Raw genomic sequence first — 20,110 nt, 5'->3', positions numbered from 1 at the left:
TAGGCTTAGGTGACTATAAAAATATAGCAGGCTTTCCAATAAATGGTATTGCTTCTCATGCTTTCTCAGAGATTCATATATTCTGTAGGTGGAAGGAGGGAAGAAGCTAGGGTAAGGAATTAACATTTATAGGGCAGAGATTCTGTGCCAAGTACTAGTCTTACACTTACGGCCACCCTAGGAGATAGGAAACTTACTTCGTAGAAGCCAAGGCAGAGTTCAATGACTTGCTCAAGGTCATCCATTTTTGCTGGTAGAGCCTAGATTCAGACCCATGTCCACCATATTGCAGAGCAAGTACTCTATTTATCAGACCATACCGATTTAGTATGGGTCAGAACCCAGACCTCACTCCTAAACCGAAAAGGTAAAAAAGAAAAGGACATTTCATACATACAGAGGCCAGTCCTTTCAGGTTGCTCCTCCTGCGAGCCCTTGCAGAGGGCCGCCCTGACGGGAGAAGGGCATCCTCTTCAAAGGCCGGATACGTCTCACCATACGCACCTAGGACCACACAAGGGAGAAGTCTTAAACATCCCCATTGCAAATCTTTACTCAGCTATATTTACATATAATAAAATCCACTCATTATAAATGTACCATAGTTCAATGATTTTTACAGAATTGTGCAATTATCATCTAGTTTTAGAAAATTTCTGTCACCTCAGAACGTTCCCTTGTGCTTGCGGGCAATCACTCCCCACTCCCACCTGCCCAGCCCAGTGTAAACAGTGACCTGCTTTCGTTCTCAATAGATTTACCTTTCCTGAGATTCCACGTAAGTGTAATTATACAGTGTTATAGGCGTGTTTCACTTAGCATGTGTTTGAGGTTCATCTACGTTGTAACATGTCAGTAGTTCATTCTCTTTTCATTTTTGAATATACTCTGTCATGGGTACGTCACATTTTGTCAATGTATTCATCAGCTGATGGACATTTGAATTGTTTCTAGTTAGCTATTATGAACATTCATGTACCTGTCTTTTTGTGGTCATGTTTTCATTTTTTTGGAGTATATTCCTAGGAGTGCATTTGCTGGGTAACTACATTTAGCCTTTTTGAGGAACTGCCAAACCATTTTCAAAAGTGGTTCTACCCACTTAAGTTCTAGTTTCCCCACATCTTCACCAACATTTGGTATTATATTAGTTTCAGGTGTACAGCACAGTGGTTAGACATTTATTCCACGGAGTGCAATAGATTTAGTTTCCTACAAAACCACCACACACTCTTCCAAAATGTCTGTACCATTGTGCATTCTCACAGCAAGGAGAGTTCCCACATCCTTACCAGCATTTGGTGGTCAGGGTTTTAGATTTTGGACATTCTGATAGGTGTGTAGTGAAATCTCACTGTTGTGTTAATTTGCATTTCCCTGACGACATGATGTGGAGCATCTATTTATATATTTATTTAATGAAGTGTGTGTTTGGATTTTTTAATTGGGTTGTTCTTATCCTTATTGGTGGTGGGATTTAAGAGTGCTTGGAAGCTCGGCTAGGCGTGGCTCAGCAGTTGAGTGTTGATCTAGGATCTAGGCGATTGGGGTTCGATTCCCGGTCAGGGCACATGCCTGGGTTGTGGGCTAGCTGATCAATGACTCTCTCATCATTGATGTTTCTATCTCTCTCTCTCCCTCTCCTGTCCTCTGTCTGAAATCAATAAAGATATATTAAAAAAAAAAAAAAAGTGCTTTGGATAACAGCCCTATATCAGAGGTATCTTTTCCAAATATTTTTTTCCCAGTCTGTGGGTTGTCCTCTCATTCTCTTGACATTGTCTTTTACAGATCATTAATTTTAATAAGATCTAGCTACCAACTATTTCTTTCATGGATTGTACTATTGTTGTATCTAAAACATCACTGCCATAACCAAGTTCTTGTAGTGTTTTTCCTATGTTATGTTCTAGGAGTTTTATAGTTTTGCACTTTACATTTAGGTCAATTTTAGTTGTTTTTTGTGAAGTGTGTAAGGTCTGTGTTTAAGAGTGTGTCTTTCTTCACATGTTGGCGCCCAGTTCTAGCATCATTTGTTGAAAAGACGACCTTTCCTCAGTTGAACAACCTTTGCTCTTTTGTCAAAGATCAGTTGACTATACTTGTGTGGGTCTGTTTCTGGACACTCATTCTGTTCCACTGATCTATCTGTCTCTTCTTTTGACAGTACCACACTGTTTTGATTACTGTAACTTTATAGTAAGTCCTGAAGTCAGGTAGTGCTAGTGCTCCAGTTGTTTTTCAGTATCGTATTGGCTCTTTTCCCACTCCATGTAAACTTTAGATTAGTTACCCACAAAATAACTTGCTGGGATTGTGACTGGGATTGTACTGAATCTATACATCAAGTTGGGAAAAACTGACATATTGATAATATTAAACCTTCCAGTCTATGAAATATATCTCCATTTATATTTCTTTTGTGAGGGTTTGTAGTTGTCCTCACATTAATCTCGTTTGGGGGGTAAACTTTATATTAAATATTCCTTTTTTATGGGGGGGTGCTAATGTAAATGATATTTTGGGGTGTTTTTATTTTTTTACTGAGGTAATGTTGGTTAATAACAAATTTCAGGCGTGCATTATAATTCGATACCTGTGTACTCTACTGAGTGCTCGTTAACGGAAGTCTGGTTTCTTTCCATTACTATACATTTGACCCACTTTATACATTTCACCCTCCTCCCCAACCTACTTCCCCGTGGTAACCACTACGCTGTTGTCTGTGAGTTTAGTTTTTTGTTTTGTTAGTTCATATGTTACTTTATTCTGTGTCTCACATACGAGTGAAATCACAAACTTTGTCCCTTTCCCTGACTTATTTCACCTAAATCCCTCAAGAGCCACCCATGTTGTTCCAGATGGCAACATTTCATCTTTTTTATAGCTCAGTAGTATTCCATGGTGTATATAATACTTTATATATATATCACATCTTTTTTATCCACCCATCCACTGGCGAACATGAAAGTTATTTCCTTAAGTTGGCTATTGTAAATAATGCTGCAGTGAACATGGGGATACACTTTTTCAATAGTTCCTTATTGGAAGTATCATTTGCAAACTTTTTCTCATTCAATTGGTTGCCTTTTTTGTTTTGTTGAGTTTCCTTTGCTGTGCAGACATTTTTAGTTGCTGCAGTCCCAGTTATTTTTGCTTTGGTTTCCCTTGCCTTTGGAATCAAATTCCCCAAAACACCACAAAAACAAATGTCTAGAAGTTTAGTGCCTGTGTTTTCTTCTATGTATTTTACTGTGTCAGGTCTTACATTGAAGTTTTTAATCCATTTTGAGTCAATATTTGTGCATGGTATAAAACAGTGGTCCAGTTTCATTCTTTTGCATGTACCTTTCCAGTTTTCCCAATAGAATTTATTTAAGAGACTTTCCTTTCTCCATTGTATATTCTTGGCTCCTTTCCCATAAATTAGTTGCCCATATATGTGTGGGTTTATCCCTGGGCTCCAAATTCTGTTCCATTGGTCTGTGGTGTTTTTCTGCCAATACCATACTGTTTTAATTACTATAGCTTTGTAGTATAATTTGAAATTGAGGAATGTGATATCTCTAGCTTTGTTTTTTTCCTCAGGATTGCTTTGGCTATTCAAGGTCTTTGGTGGTCCATACAAACATTATTTGTTCTATTTCTGTGAATAATGCCATTAGGATTTTGATAGGGATTGCATTGACTCTGTAGATTGCTTTGGGTAATGTTAACAATGTTAACTCTTCCAATCCATGAGCATAGAATATTTCTTTGTGTCTTCAATTTCTTTCAACAATGTCTTATAGTTTTCAGTGTACAGGTCTTTCACCTCCTTTGTTAAATTTATTTCTTGGTATTTTATTCTTTTTGTTTTGACTGTAAATGGAATTTTCTTCATTTCTCTTTCTGATAGTTCATTGTCTGTATATAGAAACACCACAGACTTTTGTATGTTGATTTTTCTGTCCTGCAATTTACTTATAGTTGACTTCTAGTTTCATGCCATCGTGGTTGAAGGAGATGCTTGGTATGATTTCAGTCTTAAATGTATTGAGACTCATTTTGTCTCAACATATGGTCTATCCTTGAGAATGTTTCATGTGATACAGTCAGGAGGCCGTAGACACATCTCCACTCCTTCTGCCAGGCTCTGCCACAATCCCTCTGGCCTGTGAAATTTCTGTTGAGAAGTCAGCTGACAGTCATATGGGGCTCCCTTGAGGGTAATTAACTGTCTTTCTCTTGCTGCTTTTAAGATTAACCTTGGCCATTTTAATTATGATGTATCTTGGTGTGGGCCTCTTTGGGTTCATCATGTTTTGGGACTCTGTGCTTCGTGGACATGTTTGTCACTTTCCTGTGCCAGGTCAGGAAAGTTTTCAGTCATTATTTCTTCAAATAGGTTTTCAATCCCTTGCCCTCTCCTTCTGGCACTTCATGATGTGAATGTTGGTGTGCTTGATGTCATCCCAGAGGTCTCTTAAACTATCCTTATTTTTTCCTTTTTGCTGTTCCAATAGCATTTTCCACTATGTTGTCTGCAGATTGGTGATTTGATCCCTGCTTTATCTAATTCTGCTGTTGATTCCCTCTAATATAGTCTTCATTTCAGCTATTGTATTCATCATCTCTGACTGGTTCTATTTTTATGGCTGCAATCTCTTTGTTGAGGTTCTCATTGAGTTCATCTATTCTTCCCCTAAGTTCACTGAGACTCATTATCATCAGTGTTTTGAACTCTGTATCTGGTAGATTTCATTTAGCTCATTTTCTGGAGTTTAGTTCTGTTTCATTTGGGAAATGTTTCTTTGTGTCCTCACTTGGCTGACTCCCTGTGTTTGTTTCTATGTGTTAAGTAGATCTGCTACATCTCCCAGTCTTGGCAGAGTAGCCGTATGTGGTAGGTGTCCTGTGAGGCCCAGTGGCACAGTCTCCCTGTTCACCTGAGCTGGGTGCTCCAAGGGTTTCCTTGTGTGGGTTGTGTGCGCCCTCCTGTTGTAGTTGAGTATGTCAGTAGGCAGGATTCACCCTCAGGCTAACTGGCTATGACTAGAGCAGACAAGCTACTGTGTGGGGTCTGACCTCATGGAGAGGGAGTCTCTTTATAGGGGCTCTGATGTCAGCCCAGTCTGCTCTTCAAGTATGTCATTTATAGAGCTGGTTGGGGGGTACTTTCGCATGGTCTGAATGTAGACACTGGGTGTATGGGTTCTGGAGGCTCTTAGGAGAAGCTTTGCTGCAGGCCACATTCAGCCACCATTTGTGCCTGGCTTCGGGCCATTCTGTGGGAGCTACAAAATATTTGCCATTAGATGCTACTGGTGCTGGGACTGGAGGTGTTAGGGAGAGGCTATGCTGTGAATAAAGGCTGGCTGGCACTAATGCCAGGGTTGGGACCCTCTGGTGGGCACCATGATACGAGCTGAGGCCAGCTACCACTTGTCTCAGTCCTATGGCTGCTTAGTTTAAGCTACATTGCAAGCTGGCCGCAGCTTATGTCAAGCTTGGGGCCACTGCTTTTCTGGGGGTTGTGTATATTTGAGAGATTTTAGGAGAATCCACAGTGTGAGCTGAGATAGGTCGCTTGTGTGTAACAGCTACTGTTAGAGGCTCTAGTAGGATATGCATGTTGGGTGAGATCTCCCGGATTCACCCAAGTGGGGCAAACAGTATTAGCCCGGTTAATGGGGAGCTTAAAGGAACAATGCTGCTTGCCCACACTTCCTTCCCCAGAGAGAACTGCCTTGACCCCTGGCCCTCGTCCTGAAGCTAGAGAATTCAGTCTGTGCCCCCCCCCCGGCACTTTTCAAGCTGCTGCCCTTGTAAGCTTAAAGCAAGTGAATTTGTGAGTCCAGGCAGTGGTCCCTCAAGAGGAACAACTGGGACCCCAGCAGCCCTCCATCTCAGCCTGTTTTCACAGCCAGATGTTGTGGGGACTCCTCACCCCAGCACTGGTGCCCCAGGCCAGGGAGTGCATTGTGGGGCTGGGTCCCCTTGCTCCTCAGGGGGAGATATCTTAATTACCCACTGTGTGTGGGGGGGGGACTGCCGTTCCATGTCTCCATCCCTCCTTCCAGTCTCATTGTGGCTTCTTCATGTCCTTAGTTATAAGACTTCTGCCAGTTAGTCTTCAGGTGGTTCTATAATTTAGTTGTAATTTTGATGTGGTTGTGGGAGGAGGCGAGTAAAGTACTAATTTTTTAAGTATGAAGAAAAGCATTTAAAGGAAATATAATATTTTAACAAATAGGCTGGTAAAATAAATATACTCACCAATAAAAGCACTATCAGATTCCAATAATGAATTTTTCAAGAAATCATTAGGGTCATCTCTAGGCTAAAAGGAACATCATATTAATTACTATCTTTGTTAGTCCCATATGGAAGAACAACATATTTGTACACTGTCCCAAAAATCAGCAAAATAGAATGGGGAGAGGTAGGACTGGCTACTGCTTTCTAGCTGGATAATAATTGTCCTTAGCACTACACACACATTGTCCAATCTCTCTTCTGAATCACATTCTCCCCATAACTGACCAGTGCTACAATCCGCCTAGGCCCTATCTTCTCCATGGCAATCTTCCCCAGATTCCTCTTGTAGTTTTCATATAATCCAGTTTCTAGGAAAATGAGGACTTTTGTGAGCTTTTTTGTAAAAGCCAAGATAAACTGTTGGCTTATGCTGAGTTTCTACTCAACAAAATATGGTATCATTTTAACCAAATCTAAATATTAAATTTCAGTATCTTTTCACTGAGAAATGTGGTTGCCACATACAGGGAAACCTACTGACCTGCAGAGTATCCAGGAATAGGTGTCAGTACATTTCAGGCCACATAGCAGGGGGACAAGGAGCTCTAGAGTCCAGCGTGGGTTCAAATCTGGGCTTTACTGCCTATTGGCTGTGACCATGGGCTAGCAGTTTCCTCTTACGTAAACAGGGATAAGCATGCCTTGGTGTGAACTTCAGAGAAATAAGTGTCAAGTGCCTCGCAAGGTACACTGTGTGCTGTGGTAGCTATCAGCAACACTGTCGACCAAGCACCATCTACTACCCGGGCACTATCAACCTAGCTGGGCTTTACTTTTATAACCTGAAAATAAGGATAATACTGCCTATACCATTACTGTGTGTGAAGGTTACATTTATTTCCAACCTTGATCTTTTTGCCTGAATTCTGTCTTTTATCTACTTGCAAGATCCAACTGCTTGCCTAAAAGGCATCTCAAGCTTACCATGTCTAAAACTAAGTTCTTGATTTCCTCCCCACCCCTCTCTCTCGACCTCTGTGAATAGCAGCTCCCAACCAAAACCCCTGAAGCCCATCTTTGACTCTCTTTATACGCCACATTCAAGTATGTCAAAAATCCTATCAGGTCTCCTTTGAAAGTAAGTCCACTTCCACTGCTCCAGCCCAGGCTACGTCATGTTACCTCTCACCTAGATTACAGCAGTAGCTTCCTGCCCCCCTCAGTCTATTCTCAGTGAATAGCAGTCAGGGATCATGGTGATACATGAAATAAACCACGTTGCTCCTTTGCTCAAAAACTTTGGAAGCTTCTCAACACATTCACCACATTAAAGGCAAAAAAGACCTACGTCAACCTGTGAGGCCCTGCAATCCAACCCAGCCCGTTCCCCCTCTCCCTCCAGGACTCGGGGCACTCAAGCCTCTGTTCTTCTCACTGCTCCTGTCTGCACCAGGCCCACTCCCTCCTGGGGCCTCTGCTCCCTGGAGACGTGTCCCATTCCCAGACGTCCTCATTGAATGTTACCTACTCAATGATGCCTCCCATGACCAATGTATTTCAAATTGTAAACTCACTCACCCCAGTACACCCTTCCTCGGATACCCAAAATTTCAGATATATATTTACTACCTCCCTCGTACCAGAAAGCCCTCAGAGGGCATCGACTTTGTTCTATTCGTTCACTCCTGTACCTCCAGCCCCTAGAACAGCATCTGATCCATAGTAAGTACTCAATAAATACTTGAGTGAAATGGCTCATTCCTTGCTTTTCTTTATTCTTTGCACAGATGTCACCACCTCGGGATAAGAGTGACCCCCTGACCTTGCTTATTTTCTTTATAGGCCTCACCAGTACAACTGATATTGACGACAAACACATATCGGCCAAGCCCTATTCTAGGGCTTTTCATATATTATCAATTTTCACAACCCTTGACCATTTTTTACTTATTTAATAAACATTTAATTAAATTATTACATGCCAGGCCTGTCCCTTTGTGCTTGCAAATATCAATGAATTTAATCCTTATAGCCACACTCAGAGGCAAGTACTATCATCCCATTTGACATACAGTGTTACCTCGGTTTCGAATGTCTCCATTGATGAACATTTCTGTTCACAAACGCCGTAAACCCAGGAATGCTTCAGTTTTCAAACACACCTCGAAAGTCGAACATGCCACACAGCTTCTGCTGAGGGCAAGATCCTGAGGCCTAGCTGTCGGCTGTTGATCCCTTGGTTTTCGAACATTTCAGAACTTGAACGATCTTCCATATGGATTACATTCAAAAACCAAGGTACCACTGTATTGTATTAGGAAGCTGAGTCACAGAAGGATTAAGTAACCTGCCTGAAGTCACACAGCTAAAAACTAACTTAAACAAGCTGTAACTCTTGTTTTTAGCTATTATAACATACCTTTTCTACTAATACATCTCTAGCTACACATTGCACTGATAAGACTAAAATCCTTAATTCAATATTCCTGAAAATTCAAAATTGGAATACTCACTTGTCATAGTCCTAAAAAATTTTTATCCCCTCAAAACTAGCTTGAAAATTAGAACTGGTCCCTTACCATTCTGTGGTCTTGTACTTGAGCGCTTGGGACAGCATCCAAGTCCACTGTAGTCAATGGAGAACAAAACCAAGTTAAAAGGTTAGAAAACATTTTAAAAGTAAAATAAGTTTTAGAATATTTTTTGTGACTAGGTCTCTACTGGAAATTACAAACTGTTTTTAAGATATTACTTGCTTATCATTAAATATAATCCAGTATTCATTCTAGTTGGGTAAGATCCTCCCATTCACATTAATGAATATGCAAAGTAAAATCATTGTCAAGTTAGAACTGATGTCTATGGAAAAACAATGGATTCTTCACCATCTTCCCATAGTTCTACAATCTGTGTAGAAATGTGTTGAGTGATGTTAAACAGGGGCTTCCTCACATGTAACTGAAGGTAGCTAACCCAATTCTAGGCACCTGGTTCCAGGGGAAAGACTTTGGATCAATGAGGTGTCCCCAAGGCCCCCCTCCAGTTTGACCAGCATTCTTGTGTGCCTCTGAATAGTGCATTTGCTCCTTTTAGAAACTGCCTTTGGGAATAAATAGGCTGCCAAAGAACCTGTATTCCTCCTCAGAATATTTTACAGCCATGGTTGTGTTTTATAGTTAAACCATACTCTTATGAATTAAGTCACCATAGTGCCTGTCAGAAGCTGGGGTGGCTGCTGTGGGGGATGGATACTCCCAGTGCCAAAATGCACCTGTATCCACCTGGGGACTACTAAAGAAAAATTCCACTAAAATGGATATAAAGGTTGAAGAATGTACTTGCTTCACTCTTCTCTCCTGACGACAGGCCCACTACTTATAAAGACTGGGTTACTTTGCTATCAGAGGGTGACCTATGAAACCACTATTTAAATTCTGTATCAGAGGGAGGGGAGACTCACCCTATACCAATCGTTACCCAAGTTTTCACTGGTGATACAGGCCTAAAGCGCCGTACTCCAGTATTCCTGTGATTCTGTCTCACATGGTCGAGAAAGGTTCTTCAGATGTACAGGCCACACTAGCCTACCAAGGTAGGATCTGAAATTTTCCTAAATACAATGGATAGGACCATCTCCTCTTCCTGTTACCTGATGCATTTTTATGACTCATTTTCCATGGCCACCCCCAAAGGCCTGAAGGCTGGCAGAGCTGGTGAAATACCTGTGAGCATTATACAGTCACCTGCACTGTCAACAGGGACTGTCAATACTCTGAGGCAACTAGCTCCACTCTGCCTCCAGGTGCCCGACCACCCCCTCCCCCAGTTACACTCTAAGGGACCCTAGATTTCTCCCTTGCAGCATTCATCACCCTCACACTTTTTAGCATCTAACTTCTCCAACAGAGTGTAAGTTGATGCTTTACAGACTTAATGCCATATGAAAACTGAAAACACACATAGAGAAAGGCCCCATAGGGAAAGCACTGATGTGTTTGCCCAGCATTCCTCCCCTTTGATCCTAGTTCCTGGTGGCACGTGACCCAGTCCAGGCATTCAGTCCTGGTTATAGTGAATGGCGACGCCCTGCTCATATATGGATACCTGACCTCAGCCAAGCCAATCGGAGCCTTTTCTGGGTTTAAAGGCCAAAAAGGCCTGTGATCACGGAACTACCAGTAGGAGCTAGCCTGGGACGAAATCAACACAAACGATGAGGGGGAAAAAGCCGTCAATAATACCAGTTGGTCCTACTGGGAACAGTAATGATTATTTCTTACCTTCAGCACCTTCCTGCATTTTTATTCTGTTCAGCCTCTTCTGCTGTGCTCTCAGCAGGGCTTGCTGCTGAATCTCTAAGGTGTAATAATCTTTTGGAGGGTCCGGGTACACAAATTTCAGATCCACTCGTGTTTCTGAATCTGATCCAAAAACGTTATAAAACGACGTTAAATCTTGTTTTCAAACAAGATTTTACAAAATTTCACTGTAAGTAACATGAGTAACCTTAATTTCAAAATTAAGGAACAATATAAATAATAGGACATCACCAAACTCAGACATTAAAATCATCATAAAACTAAAGAACACAAAGTTAATATTCTTCAAATAAATGCCTTTTCACAAACCTAGCAACATTATAAGGGAGCTCCCAGAACAAGCAACAGCTTATTGATGCATTCCCTATCCCTACCACCCCACTCCCTCCAGATGCCCCCAGAGCAGACATTAGAGCAACTCTGCACAGATAATCCCACAGTAAGTCCTGTGGCTGAAACTCAGGCAGCCATGAGACAATATAATCACAGCCAATCCCTGTAATACACTAGAAAAATGAAAACACAGTGTTATTGGCCAGTTAGTATTTTAGCCCTTTCAAATATCATGCAAAAAGCAAGATAAAAGCAGATGGGCTAGAACTTTAGGAGAGAGGTCCTTACTGGAGGAAATAACAGTCTTAAGAATTTACCTGTGCCACAAATTCAAGAGTATCAATCTATCAGAATTAAAATGTTAAACAATTTCTTAAATTTTCAGAATAAAAATAGTTAATACATTTTAAAAGCCCTGGAAATATTCCCTTTGATCTAATTATACTGCTGGGATATAATTTAAAGAAATAATCCTAAATATGTAAAAAGCTTTATGATCAGGAATTGTCCAAAAAAAAAGTTAAAAATGGAAAGCACATTGAATATTTAAGAATTTAAAAATGGTTAAGAGCAAAGTTAACAGAAGAGACCCTGGACACACACACACGGTTGGATTGGACCCTGACGTCACTACCTCCAGACTCAGAGAACTAGATGTGGTAATACAGGGAAATGAATGGCTCAGTTTTATGGTTTAAACCTTTTTGGTCTCAAGACCTCTTTATACACTTAAAAATTGAGTACCCCAATGTCTCTGTCTCTCACACACACACACACACACCCCATCTCAGAAATTAACACTAAAGTTTTTACAAGGGTAGACACAAGCACACATTCTGTTATCTTCAGAGCAATGAATTCATCACATGCTGTGGAATTCTGGAAAACCTATACACACATGAGAATAAAAATGAAATAGACAAATAACATCTTAGTTGTAACAAAAACAGTTTTGACATCACAGGTTCCCTGACCAAACTCTTGAGACCCACTGGCTTACACAATGATAGCATAAAAAATAACTATGGTATATGTAATTGATGACACTTGTAAATCTAAGTAAAAAAGAAAACAAAACAAAAAAAACAGTTACATCTTGCTTTTATTTTACTTTTTTTTTTTTTAGGCTCAGAAGATCAGAAAATATCTGTAAGGCTACTTTTCCCTCTTCTCTTTCTGTATTCAAAACTTTCTATAACAGATACTACTTTTAAAAAGAAAAAGTTTAAATTCTGGTTTATCTGGTACAGGTCATAAGAACACACATCCAGCAATTCGCCTCCTCAACTCCAACACTTATTCTGTTGAATGCTCCTAAACACATCACACGTAACACACATTTTAGTTCCTCTATGCATTTGCAGTCCCCAGGCCTCTGTGTACCTTGGCCATGCTATTTCCCTTAATAAGCTTTCTTTCCTCCTACTCCTACGTCAAACCTTCTCTAGACTCTCTTCAAACATCCTACATTTCCTTCCTGTGTACTCAGGGACCCCGCTCTCTCCAACAATTACTCCCTCCTTTTCCTGTGTCCGAACCCCTTCCTCCTGTAACTCATCCACAAAGTTCCTCCAGCTCTGGACCCTTCTCTCCTCCCTCCCAGCCAAGCTTCTTCTAAGGCCTGTTTTATGCTAATTGCTTCCAACACTTTGCCTCCTATTCATTCCTCACCCCAAAGTTCATCAGCTTCTGATCCTATAAGTCCACAGAAAAGACCTAGCTGAAGTCACCAGTGACCTCTGATCCAACTGGCACTTTCCAATATTTATCTTAGGCAATCCTTTGATCCACTCTCTCCCCTCAGCTCTCCAGATGCCACGCTCCCCTGCTTGTCCTCCAACCACACTGGCTTTCCCTTCCCAGTCTCTTTCCTAAGCTCATCGTGCTCTGTCCACCCTCCATTAAATTCCAAGAGCCATTCCTTAAACTTTCTATGTGACCTGACCCATTGCTGAGGCTCTAGCAGCATATTAGCCAAGGCAAAGCTTGGTAAACTGGAGCATAACGTACACATAGGTATTACTCAAAATATATTATAAATAAAACTTTACTTTAGAAAAAGGATACAAACATGTTTAAAGATCCCTGAATATGGGTCGAACACTCTTTCTATATCTTTAAAGTACAGCATTCTACTCACCTCTGTCTTTCAGCTCATTAAAGTCGTGAATATTCTGAAGAGTAGTCGTGTCCAACCCCTTGGGCGACTGTCTTCTGACAGGAGCCTGCAACCGATGTCGCGCCATGTCAAATACGTCCATGGGGCTCCTCTCTCTTTTCCTGTACATGACAAACTATAAGTGTGTGTTTTATGGCAAGAAAATCTGAGTTCACATTTCACTCAAGATATTAAGGTGGCATCTTTCACCCTGATACCTATTACTTCAGTGCCTCATATTAAAAACTAGGATATTTACAAGTTCATTGTTTATACTCTTTCAGAATGCTCAGATGTTAAGTACTCTATACTAAGAGTAAAATGATTTAGCCTTACCTTAAAATGTTAATGTAGCAGAAGGATCAGTCTTTGAGGTCAGAGAAACCAAGATTCAAAGACCTGCTCTGCTTTTTATTAGCAGTTTGACCTTGATTTCAGCATCTGTAAGATGCAGATAATATCTACCCCTTTTAGTCTTATGAGTATGAGAATTAAGTGAAATTATATACTATAAAGTATCCAGCATAGTACTTGACATGTATTAGGTACTCAATAAATGTTACCATCCCTCTAGCCTAAAATAGAAATTATACAGAAAAAGATGATATTAATAAGCTGCCCACTATAAAGGGTTATTATCTCCAGTCCCCAACACTAATTTTACAACAGGCTTTCAGGAAACTTGATATCTAATTGGTTAATTAATACTCTATTCCTAGGGAATTACTATAATAGGCAGGTAGCTCAGAAAGGGAGTTTTCTGCTAGGGCTTTGGGGGAGTAACATTAAGAGAGGACAGGGATGGGGTATGGTACTCTAGCCCTGAAAATAAAACCAAGTATTGCCTGCTGCTTCCCTCAGCCCTAGGTAGGCCCTCTCTGGTTTTGAAAATGTAGCTCTAAGCGATAGGTGTAAGAGAGTTGGCCAGACTCCTGCCTTCATTTCTTGATTCACTAAATCTTCCCTGGGTGTCTGGAGGGAATAGTGGGATCCCCACAGGCAATGCTCCCTGCTCTCCTGGAGTTTCTTTTCAGGGCAAGGACTCACCAGAGCCACAAAACTACCTGATCAAGGCTGACATCAACCTCTAACAGTGAACTACTTAAGAGTGATAGGAACTTCAGCACAGGTTCATTAAAATGTAAAAGGAATACTAACCAGGCTTCTAGAAGGCCATTAAGATACGGAAGTCCTATCTAGTTTCGTTAACGCTAAAAGTTAAATAGGCTGCTAAATTAGGAATAGGTTATTAGAGCTATGCATGTGAGCTGGCTCGTGTTTGTTTTGTGCCTGGCACACAGTAGCAGCTCAATAATGGTGAATTAATGAATAAAAATTTCTTTCTGTGAAACTTAAACAGTTGGAATAAAGAATCAACCCTGGGGTGTCTGCAATTACGATACATATTTAAAATTATACCACAGTAAATGTATTTAACCAATTCTTGCTAATTGGTAATTCTACCATACCTAACTGAAGTTAGCATGCAGAACTTCCAAGGTACTTTCAAATATATACATTTATTTATTCTTCACTAGAATCTCATGGGGGGTAGAAACTACCAGGTATGATTTGCAAATGAGAAAACCGAAAAGCTGCCTGGTTTCTTTCTTAAATCATATTAGTTTGCCAAAAAAGAGCAGTCTTCAATTTATGAATGAAAATAAATGTCAACAATCCATTGACTGAATTAAATATGCATGTTTAGAATATAGAAAACAGCAAGAGTTAAGGCATCTGTAATATCATAAAAGTAAATATAAAAAAAACTATACTGGCCTCTCAATTACTTAGTAGTTGAAAATTGCCACCTTGGCTTAACATTTCATTATCTAGCCAGGCTAGATCTTGGAATTTCCTCACCTTGTTTCCTTTTTTGGTTGGAGAATGCCAACAAAAATCTAAGCAAAGCCTCATTAGGCAGGCTAACATGCTACATTAAAACCCTACCACATAGGGTTGCAGTCAAAGACACCAGTATGAATTTATATACAAACTTATGGACACAGGAACAATTATAAATATGTTTATGACTTAGTTTACATGCATGTATTATCTAGCTCTGTCCAGGGCCCAGAAGCAAAGACATCCACTAGCAACAAGCACACCCAGCATCCAGAGCTTGATGTCTAAATACCATTCCTCAAGAGGAACCAGGGCCCTTTGGAGAAATAGCTGATTCTAGAGCTGGGGGACAGGAAATACAAGATGATCCTCAAGCATCTTCTGGTACCAGAAAGTAAGGAAGTACTCAAAGTAAGAAACAAAAGGATGGGGACATGTCAAAGGAGCACAGGAGCCAACCTTGAAAGAGCTCCCAATGGCCAAAGCTGCAACAATCTGAGCAACAACATAAATAATGTAGTATTGGATTATCACCCAAAGCACAAAATAAATATAGATAAGACAACAGTGATATAAATGACTGAATAAATCAATAAAGAGGGGAGAAGAAATAAAACTTCTTACAGAAGAATTATAAATAATACACTTGGTAGATAACACCTTCTCCAGGAGATGGAGCTCAGTCCCATCCCCTCCCCACTCTTGGTGATTCATGTCCGAAGAACAGTAACTGAGGTAGAGAAACCTGGCAAATACTACTGTAACCAAACAAGGAAGGTTCCCATCCCAGGGATGTCATATGGATTCTGTGTACCCTAATATGATGTGATAAGAGGGGCACCCTGAGCTATTCTTTCCAAAAACCCTTAGTCCCAGTCTAATGAGAAAATGCCAAAGAAACCCAGATTGGCAGCCATTCTACAAGCCACCTGGCCAGTCCTGCTCTAGAATGTCACAGTCATGAAAAACAAGGGAAGACTGAGAAATTGTCCAGAGCAGAGGAAACTAGGAGACATGACAACTGAATGCAGTATGGTCCCTGGGTTGATTAGATCCTGGAACAGAAGGAGGATATTAACAGAAAAACTGGAAAAATCCAAAAAGTCTGAAATTTAGTTAGTAACATTCCTGTCAGCTTCCAGGTTGTCACAAATGTACTCTGGTAATGGAAGGTGTTAGGGATGCAGCAAACTGGGTGAGGGGTCCATGAGGACTCTGTACTGTTGCCAAAATGGACTGTTTATTATTTTTAAAAAATAAACGCCCTTTAAAGAAAATGTGGTGGTTGCCCACTATGCTGATTTTACAACCTACTAAAAGATTACAACTACAATTTGAAGAACACTGCCTCAGAAAATGTGTGAGTCCTTTTGGCAAAAATCATAAATCGCTAGCCGTCTTTATGTTACTCTGCTGGAAAATATTTCAGAAAACAATACATTATTAAAGGAAAATGTAAAAATAGACCTGATGATGTTTGTGATAATTCCAACTCTGAAATTTTCCATTCCTATATCATTTTCCTCAGAAGGACAGATTTCTATGTCTGATTCTGTAGAAGAAAGGAACGTAAGGAGACTTTCTATAGCTGTCTAGTCTGTGTCTTCTAGTCTGGCTTCCACTCTCTCCCTCCTGCCTTGGGCTTCCTTACCATTTAGGTTAACTTACACAACACCTTCAGCATCCATCTGCTGGGGCACATTAAGCCCCAATTAGTCAACTGTTTTTCATTCAGTGATTTCTGCAGTGAGACAATCCACCCTAAAGACAGCCTGAAAATGCGTGCTCCCGATACTGGTTTTTTACTAAGTCTAACCTAATTAAACATTTCATGGTTAGGGACAGTATTTCTGGTTTTCCTTCAAGAAATGCCGCTACTCTCTTCCTCCATTCTCCTCCTTCCACAACTCTGTCAATGCCACCACCATAAATATGTACTCGAAGGACAAAAGGGCAGTTACAATGCGCAACTTAAATATTTTATATAAGGTTAAATAAGTATCCATTAAATAGTCCATATTTTCAGTGAATAAATTCACCAATGGTGGATAAAAATTTTATGAAGGCAACTTTACATAAAATTGAAGAAAGTGAATAAAAGCATATTAATTTTTAAAAGAGCTGTTTTGCCCAAAGGAAAAAAAAGAAGAAAAAAGAAAACGTATTATACACTGCCAAAAACAAACTCAAAAATCATATACTCTTTTTGTATCAGTTGCACTAGAATATAATTATTTAGCTAGATTTCTTTTGGGAGAAAAGCTATTTCGGTCTTTAAATTTCACTAACAATCTGTTAACTGTTTCAAGCATGCAAACTTTCCATTCTAATAAAGACTAATTAACCTTGTTACCAAACTAGAATTACTGGGTAGGTTCTAACATGATTCCTCATCCGCAACACAAAAGAATTCAGGAACAAATATAAATGCAACTCGAAACCTGCCTTATGTGAACGTCTTCATCACTGTCCATGTGCAGCAACCGCCCCTGCAGACGCCGCTCTTCACTACGCAGCTGTTTTCTCATTTCTGATAATTCCATAATTACATTTTTTTTCTCCTCTGCAAATTCCCATTGAAAAGTAAAAAATAAGGTATAAGAACAAAAGATTAAGCATTAAATTAAAACCTGACTTATCATAAAGCTAAAATGCGCAGGAAGATATTTTCATGAGTTATTTTTAATGTTTTACATATCAGGTCACATTTATGAACATCATTAAGACTTACAAACACATTTCTGATAATACAGGAATTTCAAAAGTTAAGAAATGTTTTGGGGTAGAGGAGAATGCCACTACATGGGCAGCACAAGGGAATTCCTTTGCGGTGATGAAACAGTTCCGCACCCTGACTGTGGTGGTTACATAAATTAAACATGGTAAAAATGCAGAGACCTACACACACAACACAATGAGCACGTGTGAAACTGGTGAAGCCTGGCAAAGGCCTGTGGAGCACAACAATGTCCATTTCCTGGTGGTGATACTGTACTAGGTAAGATGTTACCACGGGGGTGCTGGGAAGGGTACCCAGGCCCTCTCTAGCTCTATACAGTTTTGCAACATTCTATGACTCTATAAAAAATGTTCTAGATTACAGGTTTAAGTTAACTCTACCTTCTGCACGGAGCTGGTTTCTCCTGGCAGGTACCGGAGGAGACTGTGCCCTGGACACGGAACGTTCCTGTTTAACAATCATGACAGATAGACTCAGTATGTCTTCCCAACTCAGAGATTGAAAAGAATACTTTTTAAAAGTACCTGTATGTAAAAGAAACCAAACTCCCCACTATCCTATCTATAAATTTACCTCCATCCATTTTTCCTTCCCACCACAATGGTAGAGTCCTTGCCCCATCCAAAGAGAAACCCCTCACCTGTACTCTGTAGCTGGTGACTCTCACCTCCTCCACCAGTCCCTTTTACCCACCCATTTCCTCTCAGCTTAATCTCAGCTATGCTTCACAGTTCTCCCTCCTTTGAAACAGTTCTCTCACCGCTCATTACTCTTGTCCACTCCCTCCTTCCCTTCGGAGCCATGCCTCTTTAGAGAACAGGCACAGAATGTACGGTGTCTACGTCCATGTTCCCGTCCACTTCACCGCACAGCTGCCTGCCTTTGCTCTGCACCCCGTCACTCCACTAACCCTGCTCTCACCACAGTCGCCAAGTAATCCCAAGTGACATTCTCAATGGGCACTTTAAGCGCTGCTTTTACTTGGCCAGCAGTACCTGACATCATTACCACTCTGCCACTTTTTCTCTATCTCCTTCCTCTGCTTCTTAAATGTCAGTAATTCCCTAGCATTCCATCTTCAGCTCTCTTTACTGCCCCCGAGCTCACCCTAGACAGTCACATTCACTTGACAAGCAACAATGTTCATGACTTCCAAAACGACAAATCCAGTCCAGACCACCATCTTAGCTACAACCTCTACTTTCAATTGCTGCTCTATGTAACCCTCACCAGAAACTTGACAATTGTCACTGACTCTTACCCACCACAGTCAGTAAATACCACCATCTGTGTCTCTTAAATATGTCGACACTGTCACCCCTTCTCAGTTCTTACTGTCACTGCCTTTCTTCAGATAATCAAAGTCTCACATCTGGACTTCTGCAAAAGCATCCTGGCCTCCAAAATATATCTACACACCACTGCCTAAGAGAACATTATGAAGGACAAGTCTGGCCATGTTAGTCTCCTATTTAAATATTATAACGAACTCCCATACATTATCTACCATACACCTACTAAACTAGAATCTCAGAGAGTGGGATTCAGGAAGATGTTCTTGTAATGTTTGTCTATTCTGGTAATTAACCAGTTTGGTAGCCACTAGCCTATGGAATGAAGTCAAACCCCTCACCACTCCATGCAATACCCTGCATGTGTCCTGACCTCCACCTCCTCTGCCTCCTTGCTCAGGCAGGCATCACCAGCCCAGACCACACCACTATGTGTTCGCCACGTGGGCCACGCGGCTTACACTTCCCTCCATGATTTGGGACATGCTAAAAGTCCCTCAGCCTCCTTCTCTTTATGGCAAATTCCTACTCATTCTTCAAGAGTCAACTCAAGGATCAACCCTTCTGGAACATTTTCCTGTCTCTCTCTTGATTGTAGCTCAGTCTAAAGTATAAGGGACTTCATTAGCATAACTCCAGCTAGCTAGAAAAGGCCCTCTTGAGGGCCTGGACAAGAACCATGTGCTAAATTATTAAATTTAAACTTTAGAACACCAAGTTATAATTGACAAGTTACTATCAGTTACAACTGATGCAGCAAATTAACATAGACATCTATATTTCAGATCTGAAAAAATTTAACCTAGCTAAATATGATGAATAAGAAAATCTCAATTCCCCCAATCTAAAATAATTTAGCTAAGATTAACAAATCAGAAGAAAAAAAAAATACTTGAATAAAGGAACTTATAATGCTGTCAACTGAAGGAGGTCTTTGGTGTTTGCTTGCAATTTTGTTCTGAAGAGCAGGAACCACAGGAGAAGGCTGTCTCAAGCGCTGGAAAAAGAAACAAAAATTATGTGCACATACACACACCCTTAACATCTGACAATCTAAGAAGTTCAGAATGTTACTGCTTTAATACTTTTACCAAAAAGTCAGAGAATACAACAGTTACAATAAACATGAATAGATTTAGATATCCTTATTAAAAAATGACTCAGATCAGAAAAAGAAATTCAA

The 20,110-nt window shown here is 40.4% G+C and overlaps 1 protein-coding gene across 3 annotated transcripts in view; it reads right to left on the bottom strand.

Annotated features, from left to right (window-relative positions):
- The window catches only part of CSPP1 (centrosome and spindle pole associated protein 1), an 87,679-nt gene that overhangs the window by 3,507 nt on the left and 64,062 nt on the right, over nucleotides 1-20,110 (bottom strand). For all 3 annotated transcript variants that reach the window (XM_081117103.1, XM_081117102.1, XM_081117104.1), the window contains 8 exons: nucleotides 19,820-19,924; nucleotides 18,016-18,082; nucleotides 17,341-17,458; nucleotides 13,033-13,172; nucleotides 10,521-10,661; nucleotides 8,820-8,866; nucleotides 6,259-6,322; nucleotides 398-504 (listed from right to left, as the gene is read on the bottom strand). In XM_081117103.1, the coding sequence (XP_080973229.1) occupies nucleotides 398-504; nucleotides 6,259-6,322; nucleotides 8,820-8,866; nucleotides 10,521-10,661; nucleotides 13,033-13,172; nucleotides 17,341-17,458; nucleotides 18,016-18,082; nucleotides 19,820-19,924 (789 nt within the window). The remainder of the gene's footprint in view (nucleotides 1-397; nucleotides 505-6,258; nucleotides 6,323-8,819; nucleotides 8,867-10,520; nucleotides 10,662-13,032; nucleotides 13,173-17,340; nucleotides 17,459-18,015; nucleotides 18,083-19,819; nucleotides 19,925-20,110) is intronic.

The sequence above is a fragment of the Miniopterus schreibersii genome (assembly GCF_964146895.1).
Source record: "Miniopterus schreibersii genome assembly, chromosome: 17".
Lineage (NCBI taxonomy): Eukaryota > Metazoa > Chordata > Mammalia > Chiroptera > Miniopteridae > Miniopterus > Miniopterus schreibersii.
This window is presented reverse-complemented; position numbering and strand designations above follow the sequence as displayed.